Here is a 26,225-nt window from a genome sequence, read left to right as displayed (position 1 = left end):
ATTATTTCCTTATTTACATGTATACGTAGATGTAGCAATGGATGAAGTATTTTATTTTTGATCAGAATTTACTTAAAATAGCAATTTTAATGTTGTAGTCTATTCGGGACGAAATGAACACTGGCAATGGACTACTCGCTTGGCGCACACCCACAGTTGATCAGCAGGAGTAAATCAATTTTATTTTTTATGGTGAAAAGCATCTAAACTTGAATTACTTGAAATAAAAAGCTTTTACTGAAAAAATATTTGGTAGGCTTAATAGTGGTCACCATTGTGCACAACCACTACCAAATATTTTTTCGAATAATGTATTCCACTTCGATAAATTTGCCTTCAGATGCTATTCGCCATACATTATTTTTGCGATTTACTTTTAGCGATTTTTCGCGCATAGAAACTAGCGCCACATTGGTCGATGCGGAGAGTAGGAAAACAGCCGATGTAGTTAATTCATTACAAATGGGTGTACGCGCATTGCATACTGTTAGGCGTTTTAGACAGTTTGGAAAAAATCAATCCGATTATTTTAGCCTAAAGTTTATTTAATTAATTTTGATGTTATGTAAACTCGTCAAAGATGGAGTATTATACCTGTGGTATTGATCTCCGTAGGCAAATCACTTAACTGGTCGATGTACTAAAGAATTAGCACAATATATACAGGGGTGTCCATTATGCCCCGATGGGTGTCCATTTCGCCCCGTACCTTTCCGGCCAGCCCTGAAAAACACACGATTTACAATTCATTATTTCTGCACAATAAAGACATTTTTCTGAGTGCAACTTCTTTTTTTTTATTTATTTCATTTCGTCAACCGACGTAGACTAGTACATTATACATTAGACCTGTTCACTTTGAAACTTGTTTTCTCCGATTCTCCGTGACACATCAAATTATCAATCCACATGCAAGAACAAGTCTTCAGTCCAAAATTGAGCCAAATTGATAAATATTTAAAGGTGTATCAAATCAATTTTGTGTTTTTTTAGCCGTTTTCACAGAAATTTACTCAGAAATTCACAAAATTGCTCCGAAAAGGTGCCGGAGATACCGTTAGGATATAGTTAGAACAATACTCTGCAACTTTGCCGAAGACACTACGGTGTTTAAGGCTCCATTGAGAACGGCAAATATCCCAGAACTAAAAAAGCACTTTTTCCAAAATGATCAACAAATCTAAGAAAATAAGAATGTCCGATTGTTTATTTAGTCAATTATGAGAATCGGACACACTGGCTTTTTTGTCATTCTGGAGAAAAGTGCTTTTTCAGTTTCGGATAATATGCGATTCTCATTTGAGCCTTAAATTGCGTATTTTGAAGTTATTCAACAATTATAGTTAAAAAATCACGAACAACACGAATTTTTTACGGTTTTATATGTAAAAGTCATGTAATTTTACATTATTTTACGTGACCAACTTAATTAGCCATTACTCCTTTGTGTAACGAACATTTCGTCCATACATCGTTTTTGTGTAGGAATGTTTTCATTGACTAATTATCAAAAGTATGTCACGTTGATACTAAAAATCGCACAGAGTTACCAGCACGAATTAAAACAAAGTTACCCATGATTAAGACGTCATGCCATCGTATTCTAATGTATTTCGATTTAAGTATCAGAAATGGTGCAGATGATAAGGCTCGAGCCTGCGGATCGGAAGGTGCCAGGTTCAAGCTCAAATACATGATAAACTTTTTTTTTCTTTCTTTGTAGCAGTTAGGATGATGAATCTGCCATGACTTACACGCAATCTCCCAAATAATAATGTTCGGGACCAGCCTTTAAGCGCATTCCAGTACTAGCTAGATATTTAGTTTACTTGTTGACAATAAATCGTGTCGACGAGATCAGCTGGGCGAAATATTGAGCATCTGTTTGATAACGATTAATTTGGCTAAAACAATTCAATACGATGATGCAACTGCTTCTGGATGCAACATTTTTCAGACAAATGTGGTTGGAGCTTACTTGTATCTATCTACCCACAAATCAATACAATTACACGATGAAGGGAAACTTCATTCCTACTATGCACTCTACGGTTTCGAAACAAGGCTATGATGCCAAATTACAATCAGATGCAGTGCGTAGTTTCATTAAGCTGGGTCGAGACGCAAAAAAAACCTATTCCAGGATTCGAACTCGAACCTTGAATCTTCGAATCGACAATCTCATGCTCAACCATCTGCACCAATTTGAAACTAATGCAGATGAGACGAAGAAGTGTAATGACGTTTTAATCATGGGTAACTTTGTTTTATTTTGTGCTGGCAACTCTGTACAATTTTTAGTATCAACGTGACATACTTTTGATAATTAGTCAATGAAAACGAATTCCTATAATCCAAATAATAATGTTCGGGACCAGCCTTTAAGCGCATTCCAGTACTAGCTAGATATTTTGTTTACTTGTTGACAATAAATCGTATCGACGAGATCAGCTGGGCGAAATATTGAGCATCTGTTTGATAACGATTAATTTGGCTAAAACAATTCAATACGATGATGGAACTGCTTCTGGATGCAACATTTTTCAGACAAATGTGGTTGGAGCTTACTTGTATCTATCTACCCACAAATCAATACAATTACACGATGAAGGGAAACTTCATTCCTACTATGCACTCTACGGTTTCGAAACAAGGCTATGATGCCAAATTACAATCAGATGCAGTGCGTAGTTTCATTAAGCTGGGTCGAGACGCAAAAAAAACCTATTCCAGGACTCGAACTCGAACCTTGAATCTTCGAATCGACAATCTCATGCTCAACCATCTGCACCAATTTGAAACTAATGCAGATGAGACGAAGAAGTGTAATGACGTTTTAATCATGGGTAACTTTGTTTTATTTTGTGCTGGCAACTCTGTACAATTTTTAGTATCAACGTGACATACTTTTGATAATTAGTCAATGAAAACGAATTCCTACACTGAAATGATGTATCGACGAAATGTTCGTAACACATAAGAGCAATAGCTCATTAAATTAGTCACATAAAACAATGTAAAATTACATGACTTTTACATGCAAAATCGTAAAAATATTGTATTTTTTCGTGATTTTTTAACGAAAATTGTTGAATAACTTTGAAATATGCAATTTAAACACCGTAGTGTCTTCGGCAAAGTTGTAGAGTATTGTTCTAACTATATTTTAACGGTATTTTCGGTACCTTTTCGGTGCAATTTTCTGGATATTAAATCAAATTTTGAGTGCATTTTCGTGAAAATGCTCGAAAAAACACAAAATCAATTTGATACACCTCTAAACCTTTATCAATTTGGCTCATTTTTGGACTGAAGCCTTGTTTTTGCATGTGGATTGATAATTTGATGTGACACGGGCAGGTCAAAAAAGTGAACAGGTCTATTATACATATACATATTTTTTCTTATTCCTAGGGGGATTAGGGGCATTTTATTATTTTAATTATTTTAATTTAACCAATAATTTACCCATCTGTACATATGTACGTTGAGTTATTTGAAATTCATAATTGACCACACGGATTGGTATTACCGAAAATTTGCACTTTGAGTGAGTCGTTTTCGAGCATCTACCTCTACGTAGTTATCCGTCGTATCAAACAGAATGCGAACGACGCGTTTGATCGCCTTCCAGGTAGCATTGTTCTTCCTCTACAAGTGGTTGGGGAAGCGTTGCCTGTACGATAGGCAAACAGTTTCAAAACAATAAACAAATCGCTTTCGCTCTTCGTACATATGTAGGTACAGTAGAAAACTTGTAATGTATTTTGGACACCACCTATTTTAAGCGTACTAGATGAATTTTAAGAGATTGGCTGCCTAATGCTTCTTTATTGAACATTTTTCATCGCAATAAGGCTTTTAAATTTCTTACACTTATTCATTCAACGATTTTGAGGCGAATATTGTATGTGACTGTGAAGTGTATGTCGTCTTGCATATCTGTACATTTGAGGGGTTTTAGTGAAATAATTTACATTTTCGATAATTTTGAAGTAAATTCTTAATTGTTTGGCGTATTTTCACCGTAGGTCATCAGAAACGAATCTACTTGATCCAATAATCGATATTGAGAAGTATCTACTTTTATAAGCTCTCGGAAACAAGACATACAACGCCGTGCCTGTCTAAATTACATACATGTCCAAATTATATTTTTTACTCTATTCTCAATGCGCACAGTTCGAGATCTCTCAATTATAGTAACGTCAATAACGGCGCCGGCCACGTCCTTGCGCTCATCGAGGATGGGAGGGAATGTTAGTGAGACAAACGTTGTTATAAAGACCGCGAATCGCTGCCTCTCCACGTTTGTCTCAGGAAGGAATTTTTGTTAGTAGTTTAGAGTACATTATCAATCTTGGAGTCACCAATGGTTGGTGATGTAATTTGACAATGGATTAATAAACACTAACTTTCGCGCACAATTGTCCACTTTTCTATACGAAAACATATCTAATAAAATAATCTTCTCGCGCGTCTCCACCCCATCAGGGAGTAGAAACTTTAAGACCATCCCACGCAGGAATAAACTGAACGCAAAAAAGGACACATCAATAAACCAAACCATATGCATTCACAACATGTTACAACATAATACTCAATATTAAATACAAAATGATTGTTTTAAAAGTACACAAAAACCGAAATGCATGGCCAGATCCAAATTTAACTTGTAGTTCTCTTCGTCATATAAGGCCTGAAGTACACAGAGTCGAATATTTGACAAGGAAAGAACTCAAGAAACAACATCAGTTTGACACTAATGAAAATTCGATCGAGTCAAACAAGATGTTTGAGCATTGGTTTCTTTTTGGACAAATATTCGACACCGTGTACTAACAGCTTAAGACTAGCTATCAAATTTTTAGTTTAAATGTTCCCATCATTTTTGTTTTTTTTTTCTGATTGCAGGAAGGTTGAAAGAACCACGAAATATTACACTACCTAGGCTTATCACAATTGCGAAAACCACTACCAAGCCACATAAGACTGAAACAAACGCTGTGCCATTCGCACAAACCATACCAACAGGTAAGTAATATTCGTGTGAGGCAGGTTGAACTTGCTCGAAGTTGCTGCATGTTAACAAATGGATAATAGCAGAAGTTCCGAACAAGTTCAAACTACCTCATTCAACAGTACTTATATGATTCACATATGTTAAAAATATAGCATAATTGGGAAATTTAAGTAAGGTTTAACAATCAATAGGTTTTTTTTTTACTCAGAGATAGGTATGTGGATGTTTTTTGAGTTTTTTAACACGTTTAACAGTTGTACTAAAGAATACTGCATTTCACTTGAAGGTATCGTAGAAATCATCAGCTTAGGGGGCTGTCCATAAACCACGTGGTCATGAGGGGGGGGGGGGGGTTCGGCCTATGACCATTTTGTATGGACGAAAAAAAAATTTGTATGGACTGATGACCACGCGGGGGTGGGGGGGGGGAGGGTGGGGTTGAGAAGTCCCAAAAAAATGACATGACCACGTGGTTTATGGACAGCCCCTAGTTGACGATGCGCAAATCATTCAAAGTTGTCATAAATGTTGAAGAAATCACTAAGCACCTACCGAACCGTATCATCCATATCTAGTGCTGACAGGATTTTTTTTTTATCAATGACACTTTACACTATTAAGTGCATGCGGGTCAGTAATAATGATCAAGGCAAGCATTAATGACGTAATCTAATATGTCAGATTATACAATCCGCCGTATGGAAAAACAAACGACAGCTGGCAGGCTCCTTCAATACACCTTGGTATAGTTTATTGCATTGCTAACTGGACTGCGACAAAGTGCTAATGAATAAGTGCGGTGAAGACACCAGAACAATCTAACGCAAAATCGCACTTTTATTTGAGATTCCGCACTTCATCGTCGCACTTATAACCGCGCAATGCGCAATATCATTACATATTTCAGGCGTTCGATTTGAATAGGTCGTATGTTTGCTGTGAAGTGGCCAGTATATCCGAAATTTCTGGAAACATGGTCCAATACTCTTGTTTTGCAAAATCATAAAGTTAGATGTGTCGCAAGCTAGGTTTCAGAACCGCTCAGTTAAAGTGGCCACTTCCCTGGGGGCACCAGGTTTCCTGAACATCCGGAGAAGTGGCCAGTACATCCAAAATCTCTATAAACATGGCCCAATGCTCTTGATTTGCAAAATCATGAAGTTTGATATATCGCAAGCTAGGTTTCAGAACCGGTCAGTAAGTGGCCACTTCCCTGGGGGCACCAGGATTCGGAACATCCGGAGAAGTTCCCAGTGTATCCGAAATCTCTAGAAACATGGCCCAATACTCTTGTTTTGCAAAATCATGAAGTTTGATATGTCGCAAGCTAGGTTTCGAAGGCAAATTATAGGTTGCACCTCTATCTGATAGGAGGTTACCCCAGTACCCCCGGCCATAAATCCGGAACAACGGAAAAATCCGGAACCATGATACCGGTTACACAAACTAGAAGGATTTTGTGATCAACTGTCAAAGTTTCATTAACTTCCGTTGAGAAACGGCTGAGAATCAGATTTTTTAAGTTTTGAAATTGGTTGCAAAATGAGGCTAAGGCACATAGGTGTTAAGGCATAGGTTATTACATTAGCATTTCCCCTAAATGAATTTGTCTCAGTAGTTCTCACACTCACCCCACTCTCATAAAACTTTCTGTATAAATCATACTCCTTGAAAGATTTCTCGATAACCTAATGATCAAACGTTCTACATGGATGTTTTGGCTTTTATTTGGTACCAAGAGAACCCAAGTCGGTGGTCAGACGGCTTAGACATTCATTAGGATATGTAAAAAGAAAATCGTGTTAAGTACTGTTCTTTTGAATTCCACTAAGAATTTGCATCCTTTGACAGATATGTATTTCGATCTCAACTGTTAGGTCGTCATCAGTGTCTTGTACTTCACTCGTCAGTACTTGACACGATTTTCTTTTTACTTACATATATTCCCCTAACAAGCCCAGGTTAATCATCATCATTAGGATGTATTTTGTCAAACATCTGTTGAAAAGTTAAGTTGTATCACTCCCAAAAACTCTTCGAAAGATATCTCGGTAGCCAAACGTCCAACAGAAATAAAATTCAACAGCGCTTCACTAGCATGTCGTAGCTTTCATTTGGTGCTAAGAGAACCCAAAACAAAATAGACGGCTTAGACATTTGTTATGATACACTTTGTCAAAAATCTCTCAAAACCCGAAATTGTAGTACTTGTAGACACTCTTCAAAACAAATGCCCAATATAAATCAAATTCAATAGCTTTCTACTATAATGCAGTAGTTTCCATTTCGTGCTAAGAGAGCTCGAATCGAAAAAACCAACACATAGACATTTGCTCAGTTCGTCGAGCTGAGTTGATTGGTATTGGCCCTCCTTGTTCCGAAAAAAAAACGCACAAAAGCGTTTTCGTATGTGACTTCTTCACAAGAAGTCTTAAAGTACTTGGATTACGTGATCGCTCTTATTTATCAAATGTTGTGCTGTTGGGTACAGCAGGCCCGTGCACAGAAGTGGCGCCAAGGGAGCACACCCATAATGGAGACACGAGCTAGACGAAATAGAAGAATGCGATCGCCCGAGGAGGGAGCCCCTACTGGAGCTGGTCCTGGAACGGGGGACAGAGCGAGCGGCCAGTGGCTGGAAGAGGAGGTGGTGCAAGAGTGGCCTTCCAGTCAACGGGCACAGCCCGTACCACGAACGCAGAGCAGAAACGGCAGGAATAGCAATCACCAAGGCCATGCTGCACCTGTCAATGTTGCTGTGGCTGATCGACGTCAGTCACTCACGTTAGCAGGCGGCCGACGGCAGCGGATCATGTGGACGAGGGAGATGAATATGTACGTGATTCGCTGCTATTTTGTCTGCACGAGGATGGAGATGGACATGTCCGGCAGATCAGGGATGCTGGAAATGTTCAACGAGAGATTCCCTCGCTTTGCGAACCAGTTTGACTTGAACAAGCTGTACACACGACAGCGAGCAATTAAGGCTCATAACATGCTCACAGCTGCAGAAGTGGAGTGCATCAAGCTGGAAGCGCAGAGGGAATTGGGAGAGGAGAGGACAAGATCGAGCGATACGTCGAGAAGGAGTTCTGATGGGCTGGATGCATCGAACGCGAGTGAAAGTCGTGATTCGACTGCACCCACCGCTCCAGGACCAGCAGCGGACATTCAACGACAGCAACTACGAGACGAACTAGCGCTTCACATGGCCACAGCAGTCACGCAGTTCCGTGGGAAAGATCCAGGTATCAGAAGGCCGACTCCAGAGGCACGTTATCCTCCATTTGGGACATTTGTGCCATCGCCACACATATAAGCCTATTTCATAATTTACCTGAGGGAGAATAGGACAAGGGATGGGGATTAGGAAAGGGAAAGGTGATGAAATAGGAAGGGTTACCCTAGAAGAGGGAATGAACGCATAAGCGCAACGAGAGCTCATAGCCCATACCACAATGGGTTTAATCAGTACCGTAATCCGGGGTATCATTGATCAGCGGGGTAACATTGATCGGCTTGACCCACCTCATGAAATGTTCAAACAAGCATTTTACATTGAATCAGTTTCTGCTATGGAATGGTATATCGTAATCTGCTATCATTTAGCTATTAAATGACATGCAATTTATGAAAATTGAATTTCATAAACATTCAATTAAATCGATTTTTCCATAACTGTGTTTCGTAGCGCAATGAGATACATTGCCAAACATTCATGCTTGGCGTGAATACTAGATACAATATGAGGTTCGAAATCACTGTATTACTTCAATATGATATCCTAGAGTTGGATTTAATAAACGAAACTTTTATGAAAATTCTATTTTTCAGTAAAATATACGATTTATTTAAAGTCGGCTGTCAATTCCTCAAGCCATTGCCTACCTTTAGGCGTTATTCGTGGTTTGGAGTATTTTAATCCTAACATAACTTAAAAAGTATATAATTTGTAAGAATTTGGACAACATATTCGAAATCAGCGACCCCGAATTTAGTAAGTAAGGGTATTTTCAACATAAATGAACATTGATCACTGACATGATCAATGTTACCCCAAATCAACACAATCAAAAATTAGATTAAAAAACTTATTTAAACATGTTTTAAAGTTTTACAATACTTTTTCGAGTAGCTTAACACATAATCAGAGGGCCAGTACTTGTTTTAAAAATATAAAACATGTAACGTTTGCTTTAACAAGAGAATTATTCAAGAAAGATAGAAAATTCTGATCAATGTTACCCCGGATTACGGTACCCTGAAAAGAACACTGTAAAACGCATAAGCGTAAAGAGAGCCTATAGCTCATTGGAGGAGAGACGAACCAGCCAAGGGCTGAAAGTCTCTTAAATAAAGACAAATCAATCAATCAATCATTGGAGGTAGCTTCTGACGTCATGCGGCTTTCAATATGACATTGAAAGGCACGTCATCGAAAGCATCCTCAATATTCAAGAAGTCACCCAAGCAAAAACTACGTTTGAGCGAGTACTTTCTTGAAAACGTATACAATTTTGTGTAAAAGAGACACTGTGGACATCCCAAATTGGAAGGCATGTGAGTTCACGTGAATAGGCATGTAAGCCAGATGAACATCACAGATGTGATAATCGACAATGCGTTTCAAGCATTTCAGAAAAAAAAACGAGGTAACCAGATAAATCTGGAACTCATTCCTTCTTCATACAACGCACTCACCCTTTCGGGATAAAACTATGGAGTAATTTCACGCCATGAAAATACACAATAGAAAATTACAAGAATTCAAAACATGTTTGAAATACTCAAATCCCTTCTGGAGAAAAATAGGACAAAACCCCATTTGCTCCTGGAAATTTGAAGTAAGCAGAGCTTTTTAGTCGATTATATAGCTACAAATCTTGGGCGGAAGCCAAAGATTCGTAACTATACGAAATAATGATTTATCCGAAGATATTTTGAACTTGAACAGTTCAGAGTTCCATTCATGAATACCGCTTGCGATCCGCACAGACCAAAGAGGACAAGCTTCTTTGAAAGCAATAATTATGGTATACCACAATGGAGGGCGTTGTAGTAACAAAACCACAATGAAACTCTCTTGGAGTAACAATGGAAGCAAGTTATCCATAAAATGTGGTCGCAACCACTTAGTACAGGTTCCCCAGTTTGTTGAACAGGGACGCTTGAATACGCAAAGTTTGCGAAGGAGCACTCAAAAGTGCAAAGAAGGTCAAATAGAGACTCCTCATCTGACACATGCCAATCAGTCAACTCATGGCAATTTCTGCTCATGCAGAGTTAGATAACGTGCAATTGTATGTTAAGTAACTGTACTACCTAAGTAATCCATCAAACTGAAGCATCTCAAATTAATATTTGAGCTACTTCAGATGATTTAATCATCGTAGCAATACTGCCAAATATCAGCGAAAAGATGCTGAATACAAGAGCTTGCTTGAAGGCATCCATAAGGATAGGTTGAAACATACTGTTAACGTTATTCTAATATATAGCATGCTCGAGGATCGACACTTCATTTATAATGAAAGAAGCAAAACTGGGCTCACAAGGTAGCCTTTACAGAAGTTATCCTACGAAAATGAACTTTTTGAAGTAGAGCCACTTGGGCCACGCACGCTTTTTACGCTGAAAATTGATCTGAGGTTTCCTAGCCGTAGCCACTACCCAAACAAGACAGGATAACACTCTTCATAATCACAGCACAAAAAGGAAACATCAACGACAAACCAAATCGGTGCGGTGTCAATTGAAAAAACGCCAATGGCGAAAACGCATTGAGCGAACCCATATAGGTACTAGTGTAAGCTAATTTACAACATTTAAATAATCCCGCCCTTATTTAGCCTCAAATTTGAGACTTAAGAAGGGCAGCTGATTATCTCGGAGAGACGCCATGTCCACTGCACCATTGCTCCGGTTAGCGCAGTAAGGGCGTAATAATGTGGAAGACGCCTGTTGAGAACAGATTTTCGCACCGACCTTTCAGCAGGGCAAATGAAACGCACAGTTGTTTTTGCCGCATGCTGCAAAGCTTTTAAACATTTTATTATGCATTATAAATACATATATAAGACATCACAACACTTACAATTCGGTGTTTCTCCACATAGGAATTGTTTGATTCCGATGCGCCCGCTCTGCCTCTTGATTTCACAAATTCTGCTTTGTGACGTGGTTGACAAAGCGAAATAGAGAAACACAAAGAAAAACAATAAATGTACACATGCAACTTCGACACTGTTCAGGGGTTCCCAAGTCGCATTCTCACGCAACAACGCCCCAGTTCTCCACAGGCTCCGTTTGTGGTTAGGTTTTTATTAGACCCCCCTAACCTTTCATTCCTTGGCACGGTAAGCATAACTCCATGAATTAGGGGTCATCTGTTTAGTGGACTCTTACCACTGGATCAGGCGGTCCGTAGTGTTATTCTTAGCCAATTGAGACAACCGCTACCGACACTACACAGCTATCTAGGCTGATCGGGAAAAGAAGTTAACATTGATGGTCAACTTCCAAACGAGCCCGAACAGCTGCTTTTACGAGACGAACTATCGCTCCACATGGCCATAGCAGTCACGCAGTTCCGTGGGAAAGACCCCATGTTTCGGCACTGAATACCAAAGCCGCGGAATTCCTATCGGTTAACAAGTGCAGTAAGCATCCTAAACCAGGATATTTGCCACAGTACTTGGAGGCCATACAGAACCTCGAGGATCTGCAGTTTACGGTGTATTCAGCTGCGGTGGCTGTTGCCAAGATGCTGGGATTACGAACGCGCCCGCAAGGAGAACGTGGAGGTCGCACACGCCCCAGCCCACAAAAACCCGCATGGATGCGACGTTTGGAGAACCGAATCGCTATATTGCGGACCAAGATTGGTCGATTAACACAGTACAAGCAGGGGAATCGATAAACGAGGCTAGTTCGTTATGTTGCTGAAATTGTGAAGCCCGCAGAACTCCGAGATCTCACAGAAGTTAATATTACGGAGATCCTCGACACCCATGTACAGCGGTTGAGTGCTCTTGCGAAACGATTGCGGCGTTATGGAGAATGTTCGAAGCGGAAAGAAAAAACCGAATGTTCAACATTAACGAAAGGGAGTTCTACAACTGCATCCGAAATGACAAGCCTGATTATGAACAGGGGCTTCCGGAGATTGGTGACGTCACACAGTTCTATGGGAGAACCCTGTTCAGCACATGGGATGTGGTTAGCAGAAGAAGAGCGACTGTGTAATGAAGTTGGAGACATGACCGCGGTCATAGTAACCGCCCAGGATATACGTGAGACTACTCGGTATACCAGAAATTGGGCTGCTCCAGGACCCGATTTCGTGCACAATTTTTGGTATAAAAACTCGCGACGATTCACGGGCGGATGGCAGAATGCTTCAACATGGTGCTAGAAGACCCCACGCATCTACCAGAGTTCATTACCAGCGGTATCACTAATTTTCTACCGAAGGACCAAAACACAGCTGACCCAGCAAAGTACAGACCAATAACGTGCCTTTCAAGTCTGTACAAAGTGCTGTCGTCGGTAGTAGCGAGGAGGATACAAGAACACTGCGATGCCAACAACGTGATGACCGAGGAACAAAAAGGTTGTCGCAAAAACACGCAAGGCTGCAAAGACCAGGTCATCATAGACGCGGTCGGGTCAAGCTACCGAAAAGCAGAGGAACCTGAGCATGGCGTACATCGACTACAAGAAGGCGTACGACTCAGTACCGCACTCGTACCTTCTTAAGGTACTGCAGTAGATGATGGCTACACTCACAGCGACCACCTGGCGGTTCGCTACAGTATCGACTACAACAACAGCAGACAGCGGATAGAAGAAGAGGCGGCTAGGCCAAGGCCAAGCCCTCGTAGGTGGAAGACATCATACTTCGACGAAGAGGTATTTAGGGAAGCGCTCCGCCGTGAGCGAAACTTACTCGGTTTAGACGGCGACGAGCTGGTAGCGGTGCTCTCACGTGCGTGTGATGCGACCATGCCTAGGTGAGTCCACCCTAGAAATGGGAGGCCACCGGCTTACCGACGCGATTGCGGACCTGCGCCGCGCCTGCCTACGGGCTAGGCGGCGGATGCAGCGAGCACGATCAGAGGACGAGCGAAACGAACGGCGGGTGGTGTTCGCCGCTGCAAAAGCCGCGCTCAAGACCGAGATAAGTGCAAGCAAAAAGGCCTGCTTTGAGGGTCTCTGTCAGAGTGCCAATACGAACCCGTGGGGTGACGCCTACAGGATCGTTATGGCCAAGACGAGAGGTGTGATGACTCCTACAGAGCAATCTCCAGAGATGTTGGAGGGGATCATTGGAGGACTTTTTCCGCGTCATGATCCTAGTCCTTGACCTCCTTTCGTAGGACAGCCGGGGACTGGGGCTGGCGATGAGGAGAGGGTCACCGATGTGGAACTTGCGGGGATAGCTAAGTCCCTTAGCGTAGGTAAGGCCCCAGGTCCGGACGGAGTTCCGAACCTGGCCTTAAAAGTAGCTATTGCAGAGGCTCCCGAGATGTTCAGGTCTGCTATGCAGAAATGCCTGGACGAGGGAGTTTTCCCAGAAGCTTGGAAGAGGCAGAGCCTGGTACTATTGCCAAAGGCGGGGAAACCACCCGGAGACCCGTCGGCATATAGACCAATATGCTTGATTGACACGGCGGGGAAGGTGCTCGAAAAGATCATCCTCAATAGAATGTTGCGGTTTACTGAGGGCGTAAATGGTCTTTCGAGCAACCAGTATGGCTTCCGGAAGGGGAGGTCCACCGTAGACGCTATCTTGTCGGTTACAAAAACCGCCGAGAAAGCACTCGAGCCTAAGAGGAGGGGAATTCGCTTCTGCGGGGTAGTGACTCTGGATGTAAGTAATGCATTTAATAGCGCCAGTTGGGCTGCTATTGCCGATGCGCTCTTGCGTCTGGGGATACCGGAGTACTTGTACAAGATTCTCGGAAGCTACTTTCAGAATCGCGTACTAGTATACGACACGGAGGTGGGTCGGAAGTGCTTTCACATAACCTCAGGAGTCCCGCAAGGTTCCATCCTGGGTCCGGTGTTATGGAATGTCATGTACGACGAGGTGTTGAGGTTGGAGTACCCAGTGGGAGTGGTGATTGTCGGATTTGCCGACGATATTACGCTCGAAGTCTACGGTGAAACGATCGAGGAGGTGAAGTTGACTACCGACCACTCGATCAAGGTTGTGGAGGCGTGGATGCAGTCCAGAAAACTGGAGCTGGCTCACCACAAGACAGAGGTGACGGTTGTTAACAACATGCAGTCGGCGCAGCAGACGGAGATCAGTGTTGGAGAGTGCACTATCCTGTCGAAGCGCTCTGTCAAGCACTTGGGCGTGATGATCGACGACAAGCTTACCTTCGGTAGCCACGTCGATTATGCCTGTAAAAGAGCCTCCACAGCTATCGGGGCACTGTCCCGGATGATGTCCAATAGCTCAGCGGTGTACGCCAGTAAGCGCAAGCTTCTGGCTAGTGTTGCTACGTCCATACTTAGGTATGGCGGCCCGGCGTGGGGTACCGCGCTAAGCACTGAATGCTACCGACGGAAGCTGGAAAGTACTTACAGGCTTATGTGTCTGAGGGTTGCAAGCGCGTACCGTACCGTGTCACACGACGCTCTCTGTGTCATTACTGGTATGGTGCCTATCAGCATTCTTATCAGTGAGGACATGGAGTGCTTCGAAATGCGCGGCACAAGAGGCATACGCAAGACTGTCAGGATGGCCTCTATGGTCAAATGGCAGCGCGCGTGGGACAGTTCCACCAAAGGAAGGTGGACCCATAGGTTGATACCGAGGGTAGATAGTTGGATCAATAGGCGCCATGGGGAAGTTACATTCCACCTGACACAGGTCCTTACAGGTCATGGTTGCTTCCGACAGTATCTACACCATTTCGGGCATGCGGATTCTCCCGAATGCCCAGTGTGCAATGGTTTAGAGGAAACGGTGGAACACGTTTTGTTCGTGTGCCCGCGTTTTCGCACAATGCGTGACCGCATGCTTGCCACATGCGGGGAGGACACAACTCCGGACAACTTGGTCCAGAGAATGTGTAGGGATGAGATTAGCTGGAATGCCATTTCAACGGCTATCACCCATATCGTCTGGGAGCTACAGAGGAGGTGGCGCGTGGACTCGGAGAATGGCTAGTCCAGATGCAGTACAAGAGGTGGTCCAGGGGTTCGAAGTCGGCTTCGTAGGTCACACCGGTGCCCTGCGGTCGAGATCGACCCTTACAGCGATTAAGTGGCCGCGGAGAGGAAGTCCCGGTAGCGGTGCTGTCGTGGCGTCAGTCTACTGGGTTGGATCTGAGCCCGCGGTTGGAAAGGGGTCTCCGGCAAGGGTCGGGGTAGGTGAGACCCTGCTGTCTGCAACCTACGGATGCATCTGATAGGGCCTGAAGGGTAGTAATACCCTTCCTTTGCGGGCAGGTCAGATCGGGTTGCATGTGGGCATCAGTTCTTGATGTCCGCTCAGCAGTAGGGCGCGGGCGGGGTTGACCCTGCCCGCCTTCCGAGGACAAAGGGAGTGGCGAGGACCACTCGGGAAACTGGCTAAGCGCCAGCAGGCTACCGTGATGGACTCTCCAGAGCGAGTCATCGATGTTCGTTGCTGCTAGGCTACGGCAGCTAACCTTGAGGGTGCGATATGCACTAGCCCCTCTCTGAAGCAATACCTTCTTGGTGGTTCCGGAGAGACGTAGAGTTTGGCGACCAGAGGAATGTGTTTTAGTGGGTCGAGGAGAGAGTAGTCCTGGCTTCTACCGGCATTGTAGAAGACGGCCTCAACCCCACATAGGGTAGTGTGTTAGGGTGTCTGATGAGCAGATTTATCCCCCTATGGAAAAAAAATGGAAAAAAAAAGGTACTGTAGTTGTACAAGGTAGACGGGAACGTCATCAGGCTGATGCAACACGCTATGGGGATGTGGAGCACGTCCCTACAAATATCCCTTTCGGGACGGAGCTAAAAAAAGTGAAATCTCCATACAAATGGCTCAACTTTGGCTTTCTAGAAATCTTGGATTTCCCAATAGAACATTAATTATTTTTCCTCATTTCCTCTCACAAAAAAGTTCAACATGCTGTAACTTTTCATAGAGTGCATCAAATATTCTCAAATTTTGACTGTTTCTCAACCTATTATGTGCATCATTGCTATAAATTTGTGCTCGATTGGTTAATCTTTCGCGAAGTTATAACCGTTCTGATAAAACACTATTTTTTAGGCTACTAATTTTTGAGCTGTCATATCTCGGAGACCAGTGAACCGAATTGAATGAAAATTTGAACTTTTATCCACAATATATTAATGCTTAAAAATCATTTAAAACATGGGTACTTTTAAAGCGTTGAAAAAAGGTAATGATGGATTGACACTTTTTGGAACTTTGTCGAAAAAAAGCATTTTTTTACATCAATGTCACACGTCCAGGTCCAAAAATACGGTTCTAGCGAAAAAAATTGAGGTACATTCACTTTTCATAATACTTCCCTTTGGACATAGCGTGTGTCATATTTTTTTTTTTTTTTTTTTTTTTGATATCCAAAGATTTTCTACTTCTGTTCAAAAGATATCTATAAAAAGATATATTAGAGCCTATTTGGATTAAATGAAGAACATATTTAGTAATGTTTGTGCAGTATAGTAAATTTGACTCATTTTCCTCTAAATGGGTGAAAATGTCAAACCATCATAACTTTTTTCAACGTTTAAAAAGTATCTATGTTCAGATGAATTTTCAAGCATTATTATATTGTTGATAATCGCTCAAAATTTCACTCAATTCGGTTCACTGGTCTACGAGATATGACAGTTCAAAAATTGATAGTCTCAAAAATAGTGTTTTACCAGGTCAGTTTTTTTTTCCTTGTTGGGGACATAATGCCACTGCGACCATTGATTTGATCTATTGTGGCGTCATCCTCTTCATTTTTTTTTATTGCCGTACTGAAAAGAACCGACACTATCAGGAGTGACTATCCTCACAGCAAATGGCGTTTGTCCCAATCAGGTACCGCGTTATGTTCATCCAGTTACGCTTAATTTTAAATTCTTCTAAAATCTTGAATTTCATTTTTAAGGCATTTGGAGCCAATCCAAAAAATGGCTCCGGTCCTATGAATTGAGTGGATGGCCCTTGTTTTGCCAACTGATCAGCTTTTTCATTTCCTTCTATTCCGCGATGCCCAGGAACCCAATACAGATTAACCTTATTGCGACAGGACAATTGCTGCAGTAGCTTCGAGCAGTGTCTTAATTTGTCAAATTACAGTCATCCTTACCGACGCCCAGGGGCTCCTGCGTCGTAGATTTGTTTTTGTTTTGATTATCGTCTCGACAACCCGTGTGCCACTCTCTGAAGTTCAAGCGATGAAAAATTCATTATTTCGCTGTCTGCTGAATTTCAACCACCCACTGATATTCAAAGTCAGCATATTCATCTTCAATTGATATTTTTTTGGTTTAAGACGTTTTAAAAGCAAAAAGTGCTGCTGGTGGATACCATTCACCTAAAGCAAGCATAATAAATATAATTGGGGCAAAATATCGACATTTGCGTGCCTTAAAAACCCTAAAATCACAAAAAGTCATTTCCAAATTAAAAAATTCATATTCACATTCACCGAGCTCGGGCTGAAGATCAAAACAGAACTTCAGCTACAGTTGATTACACTACGAGGCGTTGCTCTCATTGTCTTGCTTTCTCTTTGTCATGTTCATTCTCGGCGTCATGTTAGTGGTAGACTGTATTCGTTTGTTTGTGTTCGTTTTCGCTCTGATTGAACATCATTGGGCTGAATTTTTTAGGCACTGGCTTCGAGCATTCCAAGACTAGTTTCGAGGTATACACTTTGGACTTCAAAGCATTCAATGCTGCTTTGCTATCCGAACATATACAAATATTAGCATTTCTATAGCGCCTTTTGAGACATATGTCGGCACATTCCAAAATAGCATAGACTTCAGCCTGGAAGACAGTAGGCCACCTTCCCAGTGGCAATGGAACGTTGAAACCAGAACCAAAAATACCAGCCCCAACCAAATTGTCTTGTTTTGAGCCGTCAGTGTAAAAAACAGTTGAACCAGATCGAAAATCTGGCTCCCCTGTTTCCCAATCCTGACGAGTCACATCAGCAACACCAAAAAAGTTACGCTTTATCATGTAATCTTCATTGACTTAATATACTGGGTCGATTTCGTAAGTCTTTAGTATGCTCATATGCCCTCTAAGATTATAATCATTGAGATTTAAGGACCTTCTCATACTTAGACCACTTTTAGCAGCTGTTATTTGGATACAATCATGCAATGGCAGAAGATTTAGCATTGCATCCAAAGCTTTTGATGGGGTGCTATGCATTGCCCCAGTTAGTGAAGCTGTTGCAAGCCTTTGTAGCTTGTTTAATTTTGTTTGAGTTGTAACTTGTTTGGTCTTTTCCCACCAAATAATAGAAGCATAAGTAATAATGGGTTTCACAATGGCCATATAAATCCAAAGTATCATCTTCGGCTTCAAGCCCCATTTCCTCCCAAAAGTTCTTTTACAGCCCCAGAAAGCATTTCTAGCTTTTTCTAACTGTTTTTCCACATGTTTATGCCAGCAGAGTTTACTATCTAGTACAACTTCTAAAAATTTGACATCTAGAGATAAAGATAATTCGACATCTCCTAGCTTCAGTTCCGATATAGAGATTTTTCGTCTCCTAGTGAAGGGTACAATCGTTGTTTTTGAGGGATTGATATTCAACCCTTCATTTTTGCACCAAACTAAAGTAAATCTCAATGCTTCTTGCATTCGTACCAGGTCAGTTAAAACTCTGCGAAAGATTATCCAATCGAGCTCAAAATTGTACCACTGATATAGTAGGTTAATAAACAGTCAAAATTTGAGAATTTTCGATGCACTATATGAAAAGTTGAACTTTTTTGTAGGAGAAAAAAAAAGTTGCCTATCCCAAACATTTTGGCCACCCCTAGGGCCACCCCCTGTATAAGTAATGGCTGAATTATTGAAACAGTTTACGACACATAAAAAGAAGTCTAAACAGATGAAAAAATATGCAAAACTGTTACCGCTCAACTGCACAATTGTGCTGATTCGTCACAAAAGGGATATGTATCAAGTCTCACCATATACTTACAAGCTTCATTCACCACTCGAACTACTTAATCTTTTAAAACATTTACTTTACATATTTTTTCTCTCGTTTATCGGTTGAAGATCACTGCGTCCAGATTTTAGAACTATTGTGATATACCATTTTGCTGTGAGGTACGCAAATTATCTAAGTAACATGTTTGTCATTGAGATATCTTAGTATCGGCTGAACTCAAGACCATCTATTTTTGGTGAATAGAGATCCTGAGTTACAGTATGTGATTCCCCCATTCCGGCGAGACTAGCTTTATTAAGCCAACCGCGTCCTTGGGGGATAAGATCCATATGTCAGTAGGCCCTACGAAGGGCTTGCTGAGAACTTTAACTTTGTAGTTGGGTGAGTGCACTGCAATAGCAGAGGAGACATAATTAACAGCGCATTTTGGTGATGCATCTCTGAGTAGCAGTTGTTGAGAGTCGACCCCGCTGTGCTGTCAAAAATTTTCAGGCTCGGTGAACTCAATGTTCATCGGTGCACTCGTCTATTAGCCTCTGCATGCTGTGAGATTTTGACTTTTACTGCGAGCACTGTGTTCAAAATTTCTGTGAGAGTGAGCAGGACAGCACCAAAACAGGGCTCGCAGTAAAAGTCAAAGAACAAAGGAATTTTGCCAGCATACACAGGCTAATAGACGAGTGCACCGATGAACTGAATTCATCGCGGTCCGAGAATTTTGACACTACAGCGGGGTCGTTCCTAATCAGAATTGTTCAATTCTGATTGGAAATCTCTCACTTCTGATTGGAAGCGACCCCGCTGTATTGTCAAAATTCTCGGACCGCGATGAACATTGAGTTCACTGAGCTTGAAATTTTTTGACAGCACAGCGGGGTCGACTCTCAACAACTTCTACTTAGATATGCATCACCAAAATGCGCTGATAATATTTTTCTCTGATTTCTTACATGAATATTCATTTAAAGTGATGCATATGCATATTGTTAATGTACTAGGGTGCCTGTACCAGTTATCGCACCACCTAAGAAAAAACATTTCTACAAAAATAAGAAGAAGACCAACGAATGTAAACAATAAGTCAAATGATTGATTAGTTTTCATACTTTACAGGAAAAATATAGAAACGGAGCCAAAACTACTTTTAGTATTTATTACGGCGTGTGCCAATGATAGGAACCCTGTACCAGTTATGGACACATTTGTTAATTTGGGTTCCACTTCGCACTATTTACATGCATTCCTTATGGGAGTTGCCATAACTGGTACACTATGGCGAAATAGGGTGCAAGGAGGCCGAAAAGTTAAGGAAAATGATTTATTTCTACCATAATTTGAGCAAATTGTGAAGTTTGAATGATTGCAATCATCATTTGTGATCGTGATCTGTTGTTCACGATTTTTTTCTTGTTGATTTGTATCTTTAAAGGGTGAAAATCAACTATGGCGAATTTGAGGTACTATAGCCATAACTGGTACACTGAGCCTAGCCCATATTTTTGCAACTTCATCGCGAAAACTAGGTGCAATAAATTGAACAAATTTTCAGCTGGGTAGAAGTTGTTGAGAGTCGACCCCGCTGTGGTGTCAAAATTCGCTGCCCGAGTGAACTTTCAGCGGGCAAGGCAAATCTGACGACTTTTCGCGAAGGGGGTGACAGTCAAAAATGTAAACACAGTGTGAGTACAACTTAACAAAGTTTCGTCAAGTGTCGTCGGTGCTTAACAAATTCCTTTGTGTTCATCTGTCACCCCGATCATCGGATGTCAAAAGTACATGATAAACAAAATAAATCAGCTGATCGCATCTGTCTCATGGATTGCCTTATTGATCACTCGCAGTGTTGGCATCGTTTTTGCTCCTGTTTGATGTTTGCTCACTACCGGCACCTAGTGATGGCTCAGCCAAACACGCAGTGCGTTTAGCATTGGGCGGTTACGTTTTCGTGATGTTTTTGTTGAAATTGTTTCGAACTGCTACGTCTGTTTTTTCTGTGTCATTAAATAGTTTAATTGCTAACGAGATTACATTTTTTTAATTTATGCCTAAACATCCCAAGCAACACACGTGTTATAATAGAGTTACGACAGCGCAAGTTTTGGTTGTATAGAAGTTTATTTTACGTAATTCTAACATTGTGTTGAAATAACGTAAAATAAACTTCTATACAACCAAAACTTGCGCTGTCGTAACTTTTATATAACATGTGTGTTACTTGGGATTTTACATGGTCTCTTCTACACCTCAACTCAAATAATTCTTTACTAATCAATTTTTATTTATTTATATAAAAACAGAATGCCCACCAAATATGACTGTAATGCCGCCAATAGCAGCAACGTATCCGCAGCGCAACCAGATGGGGACAGCGGATAATAGCAAAGAACTAATCAATCAATTGGCCAACTCACAGTACCAGAACTACTCGACAGCATTTAACATCACCATTGGTGTGGGATGTTTTCTACTTCTGCTAAATGTAATCATTTTCTCTGCAATTTACTACCAGAGAGAAAAACATGCAAACCTCAATAAACAAAAGGATAACTCATTGTCAGAGGATTCCTTACACGAGGGAATTTCTACCGCAGAAAGCCGATTTGAGCAACAGAACGTTATGAGAAATTCAGAAAATGATTCCATTGGTTCTAAATCGAACTTGAAACTTCAAAGTGTATCTGGTGTAGCCTCACTAAATGAATACAATTGCTATGAACAAGGTCCGGATTCAAAGAAAAAATGTATAATCGTTGACGTTTGTAGTTCAGAGCTTCCATTAAAAGAATATCCCTACACTTCTCCAAGAGGATCTACAACTGGCAGTATACGTTGCTCAGTGACCCCAGAAACTTATAAAAAAATATCACTCGAAAATCTGGCAGCGGTTCCACAGGCGTATTCATCGCAACCATCATCGATGTCAGATTCATCTTCACTTACAGTCAGTACGTATCACCCTATGCGGCAAAATGCTTCAACAATCACAGGCGACCAATGTACCCAATCTGAGCAAACGTGTCTACCGGAAACACAAGAAATAGGCACCACTGTCAACGAAGTGGATCTAGAATATAGCTCTATGATGATGGAAACGTCACAAATCAACCGTTCTGCAGGATTTCAAGGAGGTATTCTTCGGCAGCAAACTGGTTCCGTCATTCATGGAACTGCCAAAAAACGTGTTCAAATACAGGAAATATCTGTATAATGTACAAAGCAGATCGTTCTTCCGAAAATTTCAATAATACGATTTCTACGCAAGCAGCGTTAATGTACTACAATAATCGACTAATAAGTGTACATAATTGTAGTTTTTTTGGTACCTATCGTAAGAATTCACCAATTAAACTGAATATTTGTGAATAGAAATGAAACACAGTGCATTGTCTCATCTATTTTTAATCCGAAATCATTCCACAGGTTTAACAATTGTGTTTAAAATACACATTGTATTTAGATGTTTTCATTGACTCAGTCTTTCGTAGACTTTATAATCATATATATTCATATAAATTATATAGAAGATGAATTCATATTGAACTCACATCTTATTCTTTCCTTTTTCCAGATGTTAATTTCTTGATTTTACTCACCAAGCCAAGTGGAAATTACAATGTTGAAAATGCTTTGACATTTATGTACACAACAGAAACACGTGTTTGGTGAACAATTTAGCAATAGATTATTTTCGCCCCCCACCCCCCCCCCCCCCCCCCCTTGTTATGTATTTTTCTCCGTAAGACAATTATTTTCGTGAATATTGCCGTTTTTGAAAACGGTTTATATGCATTCGTGTTTTTCATACAAATTTTTGAAATCGTGAAAAGTCTTTACAATTTGAAATAAAAACCGGCATGCGAAGTAGTGTGCACACGGTGCACGCCCCTTGCCGGTGAAGAGGCATTTGAGTTTGGATAATGACCAACCCTGCAGTTTTTAAGGGTTTCTAGTGCCCTTGGAAATTTGGAGAAGTAATGCCAACAGGGTAATAAACTTTATAAAACGAGTTGTGCCTAATTGAGATCAGGAGTTACATCAACCATTGTCCATCACAACTCAATTGTGGCAGGATATTTGACTAGCACCAAATTAAATATGGGTCATACCACAATATTCCTAAATAATGGACGCAGTGGTTAAAAGGCTCTACAGATGAGAAAAAAAACCCTGCAGTTTGACAAACTAAATCTACTCAATTATGTTACTTACGACCTATTCAAACCGAGCTCCAGATTTCCTTCGTTAGTTTGTTTGGAAATATGATCAGAGCCGTAGCGTGCGGTTGGCCAGGTTGGCCCCCGCCAAGGGCGCCAGACTCAGAGGGGCGCCGAAAATGCCAAAACAGGATGATGTTAATGGTGTCTTGAATATTTATCTACCCAAGTAACCACTAAGCCGTAAAAAATGGCACCAAACTGGTTCTATATTCATATGAAGAACAAGGCCAACAGAGCTTTTCAGAACTACATCCTATAATTGATCTGCTAAAAAGCCACTTTTGGCGAAATATTCGGCTGATATACGGCCAGCTTCAATCTGCGTACCGAGTCTCTGGTGAAAGAGCTGTCAAAAGTGGGTTGAGAAAAAGGAAAAAAATATTTATCTTCTTTATGTTTTGCTCCGGATGCGTTTCCATCGAAGTCTATTTTTTCTTCGATTTTTACGGCCTGCTGATCCAGATTCGAACTGATAATCTTCGAGTTTGCTATTTTCAAGTTTATTACATCACGTTTTCCATCTGCTCCATTGATGCAGCGTGGGATCGGTTAGCTCAGCACCGTATTTGAGGAAAAGGAGGCAACAAGTTGGGACAGCATTGATATTCCGAACCGAAATGTTTAGAATGATCCGATGGTCGGATGTGGAATCGGGCACAAAGTGGCCACATACGAAATGTATGAAATGGTCGGGGAAATGGTTTTATGGATGGTGGTTCTGCGGGATATGCAGCTAAGGAAGTTTAGAAGGTTGACGAGGTTTCATAACAGGAGGAATCAAAATGCGGCTCGTTGACTACTTTTGGTATTCATCTGTAGGTAAAAGCTCGGGCAAACCGATAACAGCTGCACAGGTAAATATCTGATGCATTCGTAATAGATGATCGAGGAAGCAGCTGTACATGAATTTGATGTTTATAGTGGCGAGATGACGGTAATCATCCAACACCCAATCTATCGTACAAAAATTCCGATGATATTTCATTGTTCTCCAACGGTTCAGTTTTGTTTTGCTTCAAATCAGCTCTGATTGATATAAACGTCATGTACGCCAAGCCTTTTAACAGCACTGTCATGCTTCTAATTCGGCTCACAGGCTCTGGGTTTACAAGCACTACAGTGTAGCGTAATAGAGTAAGGTGGGGCAAAAGTTCGACCTTAGTTGATAATTCAACCTATTTCAAAAAATCGAAGCAGATAAAAATAAATAAATACCGTGTGGTGATTCTACCATCCATGAGCTAAAATTTTGCTGAACAAAGTTACGCCAAATGTCTTTTCAATTTTGAGTTACAACACTTTTTGTATGTGTGTGTTTTATTCGAACTCTTGCCCCACCACTGGGGCAAAAGTTCGAATCTAGTGTTTGTGGAATTTCGCTAACCGTAGCACACTATTTTGACACTTTGGTAATAGGAATACCTGAAACCACTTAATATTTGATGTTAGAACTGGAATACACTTTAAAATTCGATTTGGATTTTACCCAAATCAGGGTTAAATTTACTACACCAAAAATTAGTAGTTTTCCGCCAGATTCAGATAAAACAACATTTTTTTTCAACTTTAATCGAATTTTCTCACTAATTCCATCACTCTTAGAGATAATATGTACATTTTGCAGAATTTTAGGTTTCTACCTAAAGTTGCCACATGACTCGAACTTTTGCCCCACAATTCGAACTTTTGCCCCACTATGTGTAAAATACGATTTCCAAATCTTTTTTTGCAAAAAGTTATAGAGTAAGGTGGGGCAAAAGTTCGACCTTAGTTGATAATTCAACCTATTTCAAAAAATCGAAGCAGATAAAAATAAATAAATACCGTGTGGTGATTCTACCATCCATGAGCTAAAATTTTGCTGAACAAAGTTACGCCAAATGTCTTTTCAATTTTGAGTTACAACACTTTTTGTATGTGTGTGTTTTATTCGAACTCTTGCCCCACCACTGGGGCAAAAGTTCGAATCTAGTGTTTGTGGAATTTCGCTAACCGTAGCACACTATTTTGACACTTTGGTAATAGGAATACCTGAAACCACTTAATATTTGATGTTAGAACTGGAATACTCTTTAAAATTCGCTTTGGATTTTACCCAAATCAGGGTTAAATTTACTACACCAAAAATTAGTAGTTTTCCGCCAGATTCAGATAAAACAACATTTTTTTCAACTTTAATCGAATTTTCTCACTAATTCCATCACTCTTAGAGATAATATGTACATTTTGCAGAATTTTAGGTTTCTACCTAAAGTTGCCACATGACTCGAACTTTTGCCCCACAATTCGAACTTTTGCCCCACTATGTGTAAAATACGATTTCCAAATCTTTTTTGCAAAAAGTTATACATGCTAGAGCATTTTCAAAATATACCTAGTTACGCCCCAAAATAAAATATCGAATTCGATTTCATTAAAATTTCATTCCATGCGTTGGAAGGGCCATCGCATGCTACAATTTTTTGATCAAAAACCAACATTTTGTCATAACTTCTCGAAATATTGATCAATTTTCATAATTTTTGGAGTGAAAGACTCTTTTTCAAAAAGAGTTCGAACAACCTTGACACCCGAAAGAAATAATTTGAATTGAGCTCAAAAACTTCAAAAGAAACTTTTGCCCCACTCGAACTTTTGCCCCACTTTACTCTATACTAAAATACGGCTTATTTTAGTGCTTACAATTTATAATGCCTGTGAGCATTTGAAAATCACATACAGAGCCTAATGACACGGAGAAGCTGCTGAATGACCTTTAGACCGCTTACGACAGTGCTTAGTGGTTACCTGGGTATCTATTTGGATAACTGGGCACAATTTATTTATGTGTTGCAT

The 26,225-nt window shown here is 40.8% G+C and overlaps 1 protein-coding gene across 3 annotated transcripts in view; it reads left to right on the top strand.

Annotated features, from left to right (window-relative positions):
- Nucleotides 1-22,554, top strand: part of LOC109411553 (uncharacterized) — a 239,126-nt gene extending 216,572 nt beyond the window's left edge. For all 3 annotated transcript variants that reach the window (XM_062851707.1, XM_062851708.1, XM_062851706.1), the window contains exons 13-14: nucleotides 4,915-5,034; nucleotides 21,471-22,554. In XM_062851707.1, the coding sequence (XP_062707691.1) occupies nucleotides 4,915-5,034; nucleotides 21,471-22,381 (1,031 nt within the window). In that variant the 3' untranslated portion in view covers nucleotides 22,382-22,554. The remainder of the gene's footprint in view (nucleotides 1-4,914; nucleotides 5,035-21,470) is intronic.
- Nucleotides 22,555-26,225: the final 3,671 nt, after the last annotated feature.

This window comes from Aedes albopictus, chromosome 2 (assembly GCF_035046485.1).
Source record: "Aedes albopictus strain Foshan chromosome 2, AalbF5, whole genome shotgun sequence".
Taxonomy (NCBI): domain Eukaryota; kingdom Metazoa; phylum Arthropoda; class Insecta; order Diptera; family Culicidae; genus Aedes; species Aedes albopictus.
The sequence above is the reverse complement of the archived record's forward strand: the minus strand, read 5'-3'. Positions and strand labels throughout refer to the sequence as shown.